The sequence below is a fragment of the Toxorhynchites rutilus genome, chromosome 1 (assembly GCF_029784135.1).
Source record: "Toxorhynchites rutilus septentrionalis strain SRP chromosome 1, ASM2978413v1, whole genome shotgun sequence".
In the NCBI taxonomy this organism is placed as follows: domain Eukaryota; kingdom Metazoa; phylum Arthropoda; class Insecta; order Diptera; family Culicidae; genus Toxorhynchites; species Toxorhynchites rutilus.
The window spans coordinates 104,175,130-104,188,125 of NC_073744.1; the positions used below are offsets into that span (position 1 = coordinate 104,175,130).

General features: G+C 38.2%; 1 protein-coding gene across 1 annotated transcript; it reads left to right on the top strand.

Moving 5' to 3' along the window:
- Positions 1–4,217: 4,217 nt before the first annotated feature.
- On the top strand, positions 4,218–11,145 carry LOC129762302 (tetraspanin-2). The gene is made up of 5 exons (XM_055760448.1): positions 4,218–4,411; positions 5,391–5,585; positions 5,639–5,812; positions 6,114–6,332; positions 9,152–11,145. Exons 1-5 carry the CDS (start codon positions 4,346–4,348, stop codon positions 9,302–9,304), a joined length of 807 nt encoding a protein of 268 aa, XP_055616423.1. The 5' UTR covers positions 4,218–4,345; the 3' UTR covers positions 9,305–11,145.
- The last annotated feature ends 1,851 nt before the right edge of the window (positions 11,146–12,996 follow it).

Genomic DNA, 12,996 nt, shown 5'->3' on the forward strand with positions numbered 1-12,996 from the left:
TAGCTTCTGTACATCCTTTTTCAACGTTATTCGTTGACATAATCAATTTTGTACCATTTGAGTAACTGACTGGTATGCCTGGTATGTGAACTTCCTATCTTCCTGGCTACTAACACAATCAAAGTTCAACACAACCAAAACCCGTGAATCTTCCCACCTTCTATTCTTCATCTCACGTCAGCACAAGGGTCAATTGAAAACCAACTTCAACTTGACGAAGGTTGAAAGCATTAGAAACCAAATGGGAGTCCGCACACGAGGCAACCAGTTGACAATGTTGACTCAACCTGTTGGAAGCAACCAACATGTCGAGTTGCCACTGTTTGAGGTTGACAACATTTTCGTTAAATTTTCGTTCGCGTCTTTTCCCGTGCTTCGTTAAAAAGATGCCAGATCATTTTTTTTTTGCAAATCTCTGTAAATTTGTGTTATCAAATGAAAGATGTGTTTACAAAAAATAAAATATGTTTCAAGGATGATTTAATATGTAAAAGCAAACAGAAATGTGTGCTCAGGTTTTGGCAGGCGTACTCCCACTAAAAGATCGCTTCAATTTATTATCTCTTCGGTTCCTCATCCGGTGTAAGGTTATGAACCCATTGGTGATCGGAAATTTTGAGCAGCTTATCGAGCTAAATTTTCATTCAGGATTCATGAGCTCATATCATGAATTCATCTCCATGCAGGTTGATCCTTCTTCGTATACTCCCAACCGTGTTTGTTTTCCTGACTACATCAATTCCTCTGTACATTTTGATCTGTTCATGAAGGAGAAAATCCATGGAATTCCAGATTATCATCGATCGGGGATCATTCCTACGATCTTCAATGCAAAGTATGGGCGTGTCAATTGTGATAATATGTACTTTACTGATGGGTCCTCTATGAATGAGTCCACAGGATTTGGAGTGTTCAACGAAATTTTTAGCACCTCCCACAGTCTTCAGAATCCTTGCTCTGTGTATATTGCTGAATTGGCAGCAATACAGCGTCGCCTCACGACCTGTTGAACACTATTACATTGTAACGGATAGTCTTAGCTCTGTCGAAGCTATCCGTTCAGTGAGGCCGGAAAAGCACTCGCCGTACTTCCTTGAGAGAATACGAGAAATTTTGCGTGCTTTATCCAGACGCTGTTATGTCATTACCTTTGTCTGGGTCCCTTCACATTGCTCAATTCCGGGTAACGAGAGGGCTGACTCATTGGCAAAGGTAGGTGCAATTGAAGGCGATATTTATCAGCGTCAAATCGCTTTCAATGAATTTTATTCTTTAGTCCGTAAAAATACCATCGCTAACTGGCAACGTAAATGGAACGAAGATGAATTGGGCCGGTGGTTTCACTCGATTATCCCTAAGGTTAGCCTCAAACCATGGTTCAAAAGTCTGGACTTAAGTCGGGACTTTATTCGCACCTTCTCTCGACTCATGTCCAATCACTGTTCGTTAGACGCGCTACTCTTTCGTTTTAATCTTGCCGATGGCAATATCTGTGCTTGTGGCCAAGGTTACCACGACATCGAACACGTTGTTTGGTCGTGCGAGGAGTATCTTGTTGCCAGATCGAATTTAGAAAAATCTCTTCGGGCTAGAGGAAGGCAGCCCAATGTGCCGGTGAGAGATGTGTTAGCTGGTTTAGACCTTGATTACATGTCCCAAATATATGTCTTCCTAAAAGCTATCAATCTTCGTGTGTGATTGTCCTTATATCCTTATATTCTCCTTTTCCTTTCCCTTCGCGAGAAATCAAATCCCTTCTTACTAACAATAGAATAAGGTGAAATGTAAATACATGTTAGATATAAGATAGGCTTAAGAATTGAGTATGATGAATGTGAGTGCGAATGTGAGTATGAACATTGTCAACATATCCTTATATCCCATCCTTTTCCTGAAACAAAATGTCACCCTTCTAAACTCGAGCAAGCCGCGAGTAATCGGTTCTCTACTTCATTAAAATTAGAATTAATAAAAAATGTTTATATATACTTGTAACTATACAAATAGGAGTTTGGCTCCTTTAAACTTATGTAACTGAGCCTGTAAAAATAAACGATTTAATAAAAAAAAAAAGAAATGTGTGCTCGTTATGCAATATTGGTATCAAATGAGAGGACTTGACTAGTGTTTATTTGTGAAAGAGATGTTATTATGTTTGACGAACCCTCCCGGGTATAGAATTTTCGTACACTCAATATTATTATACAAATATTTTTGAATTCATGGAGAACAGTAGATCTTGTGGTATACTAAATGTATATAAATGTATTTTGAAGAAAAATGCACTACGTATTCAATTATCTTCCAAGATGGCGTTCGCTACGAAATGGCGGTCGCTACGAAATGGCGGTCGCTACGAAATGGCGGTCTAACTATTTTTTTCTCAAAACCCCATCAATATGGGTATCAAATGAAAGTTGATTGTTGACAAAGTTGACAAAGTTGATTGTTCGTTTTGTTCGATGTGTTTTGATTTTTTTTTGTATACCAATAAATAGTTTACTTTCGATTTTTTCGTGTACGGTGGTCGTTTTTATTTTTGATGCAAAGGCACTGCTGAGTGGATAAGTTTATGTAGTGGAAATATTGAGAATTCGTGCAACTAGATATGGGCAAAACGGTTCACTTTAATGAACTGTTCATTGACCAACCGTTCACTTCAGTGAACTAGTTCTTTTGAGCAGTTCACTCACTCTTTTGCATGGTAGAGGGATATGTCAAAGCAAGTTTTAAAAAGTGTGGGATGTTATATAGAACTGTTCTGTTCATTCATTAAATGCTGTTTGTTACAAATAATTATTCGCTGAAGTTTGTTGAAAATATCTTAGAAAAATAAAAAGTCAAATTTTGATTTTGAAATTTTGATTTAGCTTGAGCCGTGATTCATTTTTTCCAGCACAAACTAGCTTTGCGCTGCTTTTTTATGATGTTTGGCAATAACTGCTGTAGTAAAACTGTACCAAAACGCGAACATCTATCCGAAAATTATCGAGCGCAATATAATATAATATAAAAAAATATTTCATATCAGCGACGCGAATATTTATTAACTGTTCAACGAGACTGTTTGAAACATTTCGCTTTTAACTGTATTTTATTGGTGAGTAAGAGTTGCATATCATCTTACTGATATATTTACCCTCAACTTAAAAATATGAAATTGAAATTTTGTTTGGTCAATAATCAAACAATCCAATTTAAAAACTATCGTATCCTCAAATGTTTGCGTTTTAATATGAAAAAGACAATACCGACATTTTATTTTTGTCGTTTCATGGGGCTATCGTTTGTTTTCCTTCGTTATTTTGAGGACTATTTACCTTGCAGCACCGTTATCTATCACTCGTTCGTTCGCCTTCCTCTTATACACCGATTACCCTATATAGTTCGTTCTGAACTGTATGCACAGTTCTGCCAGTGGTCAGTTCGTTCTGAACTGTATATAGTATGCACTTTATACAGTTCCGCCAGCGGTCATCGTACACAGTTCGTTCTGAACTGGTTCTGAACTGCATACACAGTCCATCGTTCACCCTACACGGTTCGTTCTGAACTGAACTGTATACACAGTTCACTCAGCGGTCTTCTTACACAGTTCGTTCTGAACTGTGTAAACAGTTCATATGAGCTGTAGCCCAGTAAAAAAGAACGACCACCCACAATATTATATGAAATAATTTGATGCACATCAAACATGTGTAATATTTCAGATTTTCTATTAGGGCAAAACACAGGTTCCACGTAAGATCATGTTTCATAATGGTTCAATCCAGCAGGGTTTTTTTTAAATTTTCTCTAACAAACAATTATACAAACAATCATGATAACACGTACACGTAATAGGCCAAACAATAGATTGAAACAAACGAAAAAACATTTTTTCACTAAAAGATTTCATGTTTACCTTATTCATGCATCGCCCCAGCTTCCCCTAGATTTTTTTCTGATATTCAGAAAGTATATGAATGTTACGCGAAATTGAAAGAATACATGAAATTGAAAATATATAGTTTTGCCTTCAAAATTCCGTTTCCTGTAGAAAAGTAACATACATAAACAAAATCTGTGACGACACAGATTTAAAAATGTTTCCACAGTGCATTTTCTATCTCGCTTCTGTGTCACTGGTCGCACATACAGCGAATGTATTGGATGAGTTCATGCATTGAATGAACATAAAGTGTGGAATACGTTCCCTCTCGTTTTGGCAATCATACTTCATTCATTCTCCTTCCCTTGTTTGGATCAAAACTTTGTATTTTGTGCCTGAAATATACTAGCTTGCTGCGGAGGTTTATGAACATCAAATTGCAATCTAAAATAAATTTCTCTAATTCGCGCCAAAATGGGACTAAATGGATGTTGTGGTGTTATAAAATATTTGGTGATTTTGATGAACTTGTTGTTCTGGGTGAGAAAATAGGTTTAGTGTGAAAAAAATTGAAACAAATTTCAACATTAGAGGATGTACCCGCCCATCACTGATTTGTGAATTGAACCTAATGACCTTGATGCTGAGAGCCAAGTAATCTTTCTAAAAAAAAAGTGTCAAAAATGTGCTTCGTTCGAAATATTTTGTATTTCGATACGATATAGCCTAAAAAAGCTCTGTGTTTTTATTTTCACATTTCTGTAGACCCTCGATCATTGAACAACATAACTTTTTGTTTAGTGTTATACAGTGATGGTTCATAAAAATGATTTGTAGAGTATAATGCATTCAAGAGGATTTCGTCAAAGATGTATGAGAACTCAAACTCCAAGCGGGTACTTGGAAAACGTAGAAATTTCCATCCAACCGAAACCGAGAGATTATGTTTATCAAAGAGGTTTCAACATACCACTATCAGCTTTTGTTTTCAAATTTGAAATGTAATGATTCACTCTCAAATTTAGATATGTAGACTCACACATGGTTAGTCATCTTTTTCGTGGTTCGAAGACTAGACTTGAATATTTCAATTATACAAAGTTTTATAACATTTGTAACTAAACTAAACTCCACCAGTACACATGAGATAATTCGCAATTGTGACAGAATCATCAATTTTTAAGAGATCTACAAGTCGCTTTTTTCGCAACAATCAAGATCGATTGTCAAAAAATGTCCTTTTATCCCGTGTTCAGAGGTACATTTTCCGAACCACGAAATGGAAAGTCTAGTAGTTTTGACTCGATTTGACATCTAATGCCTATAGCTTCAATTCCATTCAATATGCAACAGATGCGGCATATGTCAGATTGTCTAACAGAATATGAATTTGAATGAATACAGAGGCTGTGAACCAGATTCCATTTCGAAATTTGAAAAAACGTATTTATAATTATACGCCCTAATTTTTGTATTTAGCAGAAAAAAATGACTTCTCAATTATGTTGTTTTATTTCAGATCATAGGATTGGCAATAATTTCACTCGCGATATGGATGTTGACCGATCCTACTTTTTTGATCTCGATGACACAAAATGAAAAGAACTATTTCATTGGACTGTATATTTTTTTGGTTGTCGGTGGACTTATGTTGACGATTGCACTGCTTGGATGTTGTGGGGCCTACAAAGAATCCCAATGTATGCTGTTCTCTGTAAGACCTTCTCTATACTATCTTTGAAATATTAATATAAAAAAATGTTTTAGTTCTTCAGCTGTTTGTTGATAGTCTTAGTTGCCGAAGTGGCTGCAGGCGCATGGTCTTATCATAATTCGGAAAAGCTAGAAACTTTTGTACGCGCTGCCGTGAAAGAAGCGGTACAAGATGAGTATTCTGTAGTAGCCAGCCGGACCACCGCGCTCGATTCCATACAAAAATATGTAAGTATTAACAATTAATTTATCTCAGCAAAAACTATGGAACAATTATTGTACATCTATAAATCCCAAATTCACAATCCAAAAACAATTCAAGAATGAGTTTTTCTTACAATGAATAGAGTATTGGACATTTTATAAGTAGGCCTAAAAACCCTCTCAAATGCGAGTTCAAAAATGCAAAAACATGGTCGAGTTTAGATTTATACTCTATACATTTGGATACACACTAGGATTCAAATTTATGAAAATATTTTTGTACAGGAAATAGCAACGTAAAACAATATTTCTCTTTTAATTACAGTTCCATTGCTGTGGAGCCGAGGGTCCAAATGATTGGCAAAGCAGTGTGTACAACAATGCGGATCGATCCTCATTTCTGAATATTGCGATTTCCAAACTGAATATTGCTTATAAGGTGCCAAAAACGTGCTGCGTCGACAAATTGTCTGCGGAACAATGCAATTCGGCTCGCCAAATAGGGATAATCACATCGATAGCCAGTCCTGTCATATATACCGACGTAAGTCCCATTCCCATCTATGTATATTTGCAGTTTTGCAGTTTATAAGCCTCTAACATACCACTGCTACCTTTTTTCTTCAATTCATTTGTAACGCTCAATCGCATAAGTTTGCGAAGCCGCTAATTCGACCGAATACTCACGGTTTTCTCGAGGTTAAACGGGCAACAATTTTTGTGGGACAGCACAGGTTAGGGATGAGGATAAGGGGTACCGTTGTCTCAACCGAGGGTTGCCGCACTGTTCTTTTTTATAGAGGTGAGAAACGCTCTACCAGCCTTACCTGGGGAGGGTTAACCCAGACGTCGAGTGGGGATCTCGCCCACAAAAACCAAGCCCTATTCTCATAGCCTCAGTACATATTGGTGACTACTTCGGATGGCGGCTGTGCTCATGCACTTCATCTATTGTTCCCTTTTTCTTTCTTTTCCATTCTATACCAATTTTGCAGCATCCGTTTACCCGTCGAGACGTGTACCGATTAGGAATTGCCCTCCAACTTGACGCGCAACCCGTCACAGTCACCCTCGCGGGATTTCTCCTCCATCGGAGCGCCGATTAGGCAGCGACTTCCATCATGGCGCGTACTCCGTCACAGCTACTCTCGTGGGGTATTCACCGGTTTAATGATGACGTCCGCCTTGACGATCGCTCCGACGAAACACTCACAGTGTTGCTCCATCCAGATATTGCCAGACTAGCATGTTGCTGTTTACCGCGCCGGTATCCGTTTACCCGTCGAGACGTGTACCGATTAGCAATTGCCAATTGCCGTCACAGCTACTTTCGTGGGGCATACGCCTCTCTTGACACTCGCTCCGTCGCAACGACCATCGCAGTAGTTCAACCGGTATCCGTTTATGATTTGTTGCACTGTTTACGGCATTCCAGATCCTCTCGTCGCGACACATCGCCTTTACAATATTCCCGACATGAAGTGCAGGCAGCTCCTCGCGCCTTGCGGTGAACTTGAGACAGACAAAAACGACGTGCTCCGGCGTTCCCTCCCTATCTCCACATTGCGGATAGAGGGGTGACACTGCTCCACACTCCGGACAGAGGGGTGACACTGCGTGCCCGAACCGGTGCAGATATTGCCTGTAGCAGCCATGTCCAGACAAGAACTGCGTCAAGTAAAAATTTACCTCACCGTGCCACCGTGTTCAACCAGGTCGACAGTACCGGTATCAGCCTGTACATCTATCTGTCTTTCTCTGCCGTATCCCATTCCTGCTGCCATTTGTTCATCGACTCCGCTCCAATTGTTTTCCAGATACCGCTGGTTACCCTGCGTTTGTAGCAATCGCTGTCTTCCGCTAGAGTGATTATTACGACGGATTAGTCCGATGAATCCATCATGAATTCGAACCAATAAATTTGCAGCTTTGAGCTGATATCGGAAACCTTGGTGATTTTCTTCTACGAAGACCTCCGAACAGTAAATCCCACCCCAACGACGTAACAGTGATGCAGATGGGAATCATCCCGGCGATGATTCCCACACAGCTTCTGTCGAAATGGTCCTACAAACGCTTACGACTCGCATGGTCTTGAGTCGGAATGTGCTGTTCAGCTTCCCCCGATTTCGATGGGTTTCCAGAGCCGCCAATCAGGTAGGGCCACCGTACCTCAGTATCGATGAAGATACGCTTGCCAAGAGGCACCTCTTACTGCTGCTTGGACCAAAGCTATTTGGCATGATCCTCGCCACCGCGTTGATGACCTTTGCCGCCTGCCCGCATGCATAGACGTGGTGGTTGAAGTTTAGCCGGTCGTCGATCATAACTCCGAGATATTTCACTGCCCGCCTCGAAGCGATGGTAAGTCCTCCGACCGAGACTTCTGCCCGCTGCACTACTTTCCGATTGCTCACTAACAGCACCTCGGTTTTGTGAGGTGCCATCTGGAGCTTTACACTCTCCATCCAGCTACCGATCGTGGATCGTTCGATTAATTCAAATAATCGAATATCTGAAGTTATAATCGATTAATTTTGTATCGAATAATTTGAAATCAAAATATGAATACATCGAATAATTGTCACTGTAATCGCGATTAATGAAAGAATGAATCTTTCTCAAGGATAATGCGTTTTTAGGCTAAGAATTAGGCTAGATAATTTTTTTATCCAACCATCTAACGTCGACAATCCGATAAACCACAAGACCAGAATGACAACGTGATCCGTGATTATTTCAAGAAATAAATATTCGTTCGTACAATCGAATATTGAAAGACAATTATGCCCTAACGATCAATCGATAATCGAATAAATGAAAAATTTATAAATATAATATGGATTTTTTTTATCTCAACTATTTATTTTTATTAGGCTCATTTAGCAATTCAGCTGTAACAGAGCCGAATTTATCGTGTACATTTTTTCCCATGTTGTATATTACACATTAGCCATTTTTAGGCGTAAGATAATTCCTATCTTATCGATACACATTTTATCTGTTACACAGTAGCCGTTTAGGCGTTAGAGTATTCCTATTCTATCGATTCACAACACCTGTCGCCCTTTTTCGGCGTAAGATTATTCCTATTGTTGGAAGAGTGACAGCGTGACTGTGACTGATATGAGACTTCCATTGTTATGCTACAAATAGCACTAACTACCGATGCAGCGGTAAGGGACTGGGATTACCGACACATGATGATTGTTGCGTGGACGTAGTAGCTAGAATAACACACAAGGATGGTCAATTGAAGATCCTGAGTTAAGAACTCATGATTGTTTGCTTAGTAGCGGACACGCAACTAATTAGGCTACGGAGACCCCCAAATATAATATTGATGATAATTTTTTTTTTCAGGGATGCATGGAAAAGCTTGTCGACGAAATCAAGAAAAACATAAAGCTAGTATACATATTCGGCGCCGGAATCATTGGAATTGAAATTCTAGCCATCATCTTCGCTCTTTTCTTGTGTTGTGCCATCCGAAGAAACAACAGTTACAAAAACTAAATGCACAAGTTGTATGTGAAGCCATGCCCACAAAGTATTTTTTAGATAATAAGACATATTTTGATCGAGAAGTAATTGTCGTTTAGAAGAAGAAAAATTATGCGGTGCTGTTCAAAACAATGGCAGCGGCTAGGGTGGTCGCTAAATATATTTCTTTTATTCCAATATTATTTTGGTTTACAATATATTCAATGATGTAACCAAAGTATTCCGGTTAACACAGCGAAAAGTGATTTTTTTTCTTTATTTTCAACATAACCATTATTTTTGAAGCGTACAGCACAAACCCTGCAGTTTTTTTCCCGAGAGAACATGACGCTAAATTGACACAACTCTTCAAATTAACTGTCAACGAGTCACGCGACATGATGTTACCATAGCTTTGCAATTATTGTGGACAGCACTGTATCACACCGAAAAGCACACTCATGAACATGTTCTTCGAATTGAAGAAAGTACTTATAAAAAGCTTTGCACTTTTTACGATCTGAAGTGGAATCTGTAGCCAAAAAGATACTCTTATATGTTTATGATAATAAAAATGTTTTAACATGTCCAAATTTTGCGATATTTGATTTAATTTTCTATAAACCGATTAAATACTACCAAATGTATGCTTTTAACGGACCGTAATTTTATTTTTTAATTAATTCCCACAAACAATCGCATTCGAATCGAATTGTTAATCCTTGATATTGTTTTATGCAGAATATAATCGTAAAGAATAGTTATAAAGCTAGTACATTACGAGACGGGTCTATGGTACTAGGTGAGGCCGTTTCGTCACTAAGTTGGTTAGGGGAGCGGTATATGAAAACAGCACGGAAGAAAGTAGAAGGGGAATTTTTTGCTTGTAGCGTAAAAGAGACAGACTGATCACGAGCGAGCTTCGGCAATAGCGTATTGTGTTTTGTTTACAAACAAAACACAGTAGACTTCCAAGATGGCTGAAGAGTGGTTTTAGCCAAGACGGGTCTATGGTACTAGGTGAGGCCGTTTCGTCACTAAGTGTGATAGGGGAGTGGTATATGAAAACAGTACGGAAGAAAGCAGAAGGGGAATTATTTCCTTAATACGTGAAAGAGACAGACTGATCACAAGCGAGCTTGGGCACAAGCGTATTGTGTTTTGTTTACAAACAAAACACAGTAGACTTCCAAGATGGCTGAAGAGTGGTTTTAGCAAGTTGGCCCACCTTAGTATATACTTCTAGGCGCCTTGGTACATTATCTGGGAACATTCGGGTTGTCATTGCAACATAACCACAAATAATATATGCACAAATATGACATATATGTACAACAAAAAAACAATACACATACATATAGTTTATACGTAAACGGGTAGAACATTAAGATCTAAATTTCATTGTTAAATGTCTGGAGAACAGAAACATGCATACGCATAATACATATAATGTTGTAAATGCTACTATCAATACATCGTTGTTCGTTTGATCTTAACTTCATTCTGACTGAATGCACAAGCTCTCCAAATTGTGAATATACTGATATTTTGATTGATCATTGATTACTTTTTCAAACTGCCCAAACGATCTAATAATATTATTTTGGCGCAAAAATTGCCGAATAAATAAAAACGAATATTGCCAAATATATTTTAAATTAAGAACGGATGGTGTAATTGTAAAATGAGTAACTGTAAGACCAATTGAATATTTCACGGCAACTTGAAATTCGAACATGTGTTTACCTTCTTCTTGATTATTAATATCGTTGAGAAACTTAAAGTACAGAGAAATGGATGCATAAGTAACCACTATTTATTAATACTATTTTCTATAATCGATAATAAAAATTGCGGGATCATGAAGAACCAACAAAAAACTAGATGCGGCTTTTTATTTTTGTTTTAACTTGAAAAGAAGTCATTCAGTGGTCTCGTTTTCGCTTACGACGTTTTCAATTAACTTGAAATGGACATGACAGATTGTTCTTCAACCTAGATTGGGCGTTAAATACGCACAACCTGGTGCGTAAAATACGTTCCATTCATTGAGTTATGAATGCTGTTGGAGTGAATCGTTGAGAAGTTGAAGTTGATTGGACCCAATCTCTGTAAAATCATAAGAGTAACCCTAACCACAAGACGTGAAGTGACCAGTACCCAGGGATGAATGACAGAGAGTGCTTAGAAAATATTCTAATGTATATGAGTACCAGGGATCCTAAGATTCCTCAGGGTATCGACTGAAAATCCGAAAAAAAATCCCTGATATTTCCTGATTTTCAGTAACTTTTCAGAAAAATTCCAGATGCAGACTAGTAATCAAATTTTCTAATAGTACTTAGCCGTAGTTCCTAAAACATTTAGTGAGCTTCAATAATGAAAACAACGCGATACCGTTTTCGCGGCTTTGCTCACCAATAGCTTTTGATGATACGATGAGATCGACCGAAGTGGAAAGATCTAGGTATCATGCTCGACAACAAGGCGTTAAAAAAGCGAAGGCTTTTACCGTTCTCGGATTGATGAGACGTCACACTCAAGCATTTAGTGATGTATATTGCCTCAAAGCGTTGTATGTGTCACGTTTGGGCCCCATACCGCGCTGTTCACATCGCTCGCCTGGAACGTGTTCAGAAAACTTTCATCCGATATGCTCTTCGTCATATTCCGTGGCGCAGCGACCAGAATCTGACACTGCAAAAACGACGTGAGTTTCTCCAGAGACTGCTGATTTTTTACCTTCTTGGCAACAATCTTGACTGTGCAGAACTTTTGGTCAAGCTTCGATCAATGCTTCGAGTTGATCAACTAGACAAGTTGTTTTCTTCCGGCAGGCAGCGCGTCGTACTCTATACGGACAAAATAATCCTTTCGATGTTTGTTGCAAACGATTTAATGATGTGTATTTCCTGTTTGAATTTGACATGACTAGAAATGTGTTTAGTATAAGTTGAGTTTAGTTGAGTTTTAGTCTGTCCGACAATTTTTTGGCGACGCTGGATAAATAATATTTTCCAATAAATTGATTGTTTGTGATTTTCAATTGAGATAAAGATAAACAACGACTGAGAACTGTAGTAAAAGATTTAAAAAATTGATTTACTAATATAGTTCAAAGTTATCTTGAAGGAGTCTTAAATACCAGTACAGAATGAGACATTTTCATTTTTATTCGGATTAGTTTCATGAAGCTGTTAAGATTTTAACGAAATGGTTTATCACACGTTTTCATAAAAATATTCGCTATTAATGGAAAAGCCCTCTCAACGTTGAGGTTTCCACACGAGAGACAAATTTTTGGTAATTAGTTCCGTAAACCTGTTTTTTCTAAAAATGCTCTAGTTGTTCATCTTTCGGATGATAGTGAGCAAACTTGTTTATGTTGCTAGTAATATTGTTTCAAGTCTGCTGGAGCTCCACTGATACGTTTAAAATCCGTCGAATATCAGAATAGTCAGTAGTCAAAAGCTTCTCGAATAGTTTTCCGCTCCAATTTTTTATTGGAATCAATTATGGAACCAAGGATACATCAGCGCTTGATAAGCTTTAAAACTAGCGCTTCGTATCTCAGACGAAATTCGAAAAAAAAATGATTTGCCTGTCGTAAAAATTTGGCGAGTTTTTTTTTCAATCCAATATATAATTTCCAGGCCTTCTTTAAAAGCTGCAAGTATATCTCTGATGCTTGAGAACGTCTCAAGAACATTGACGTCTTGTAACGA

What these genes read in the sequence shown, in the direction of transcription:
- LOC129762302 (XM_055760448.1), top strand. Translation starts at nt 4,346, where the DNA reads ATGGGACTAAATGGATGTTGTGGTGTTATAAAATATTTGGTGATTTTG. An exon ending in TGATGAACTTGTTGTTCTGG is followed by an intron (nt 4,412 to 5,390) that starts GTGAGAAAATAG and finishes GTTTTATTTCAG; the next exon opens with ATCATAGGATTGGCAATAAT. An exon ending in GTCCTGTCATATATACCGAC is followed by an intron (nt 6,333 to 9,151) that starts GTAAGTCCCATT and finishes TTTTTTTTTCAG; the next exon opens with GGATGCATGGAAAAGCTTGT.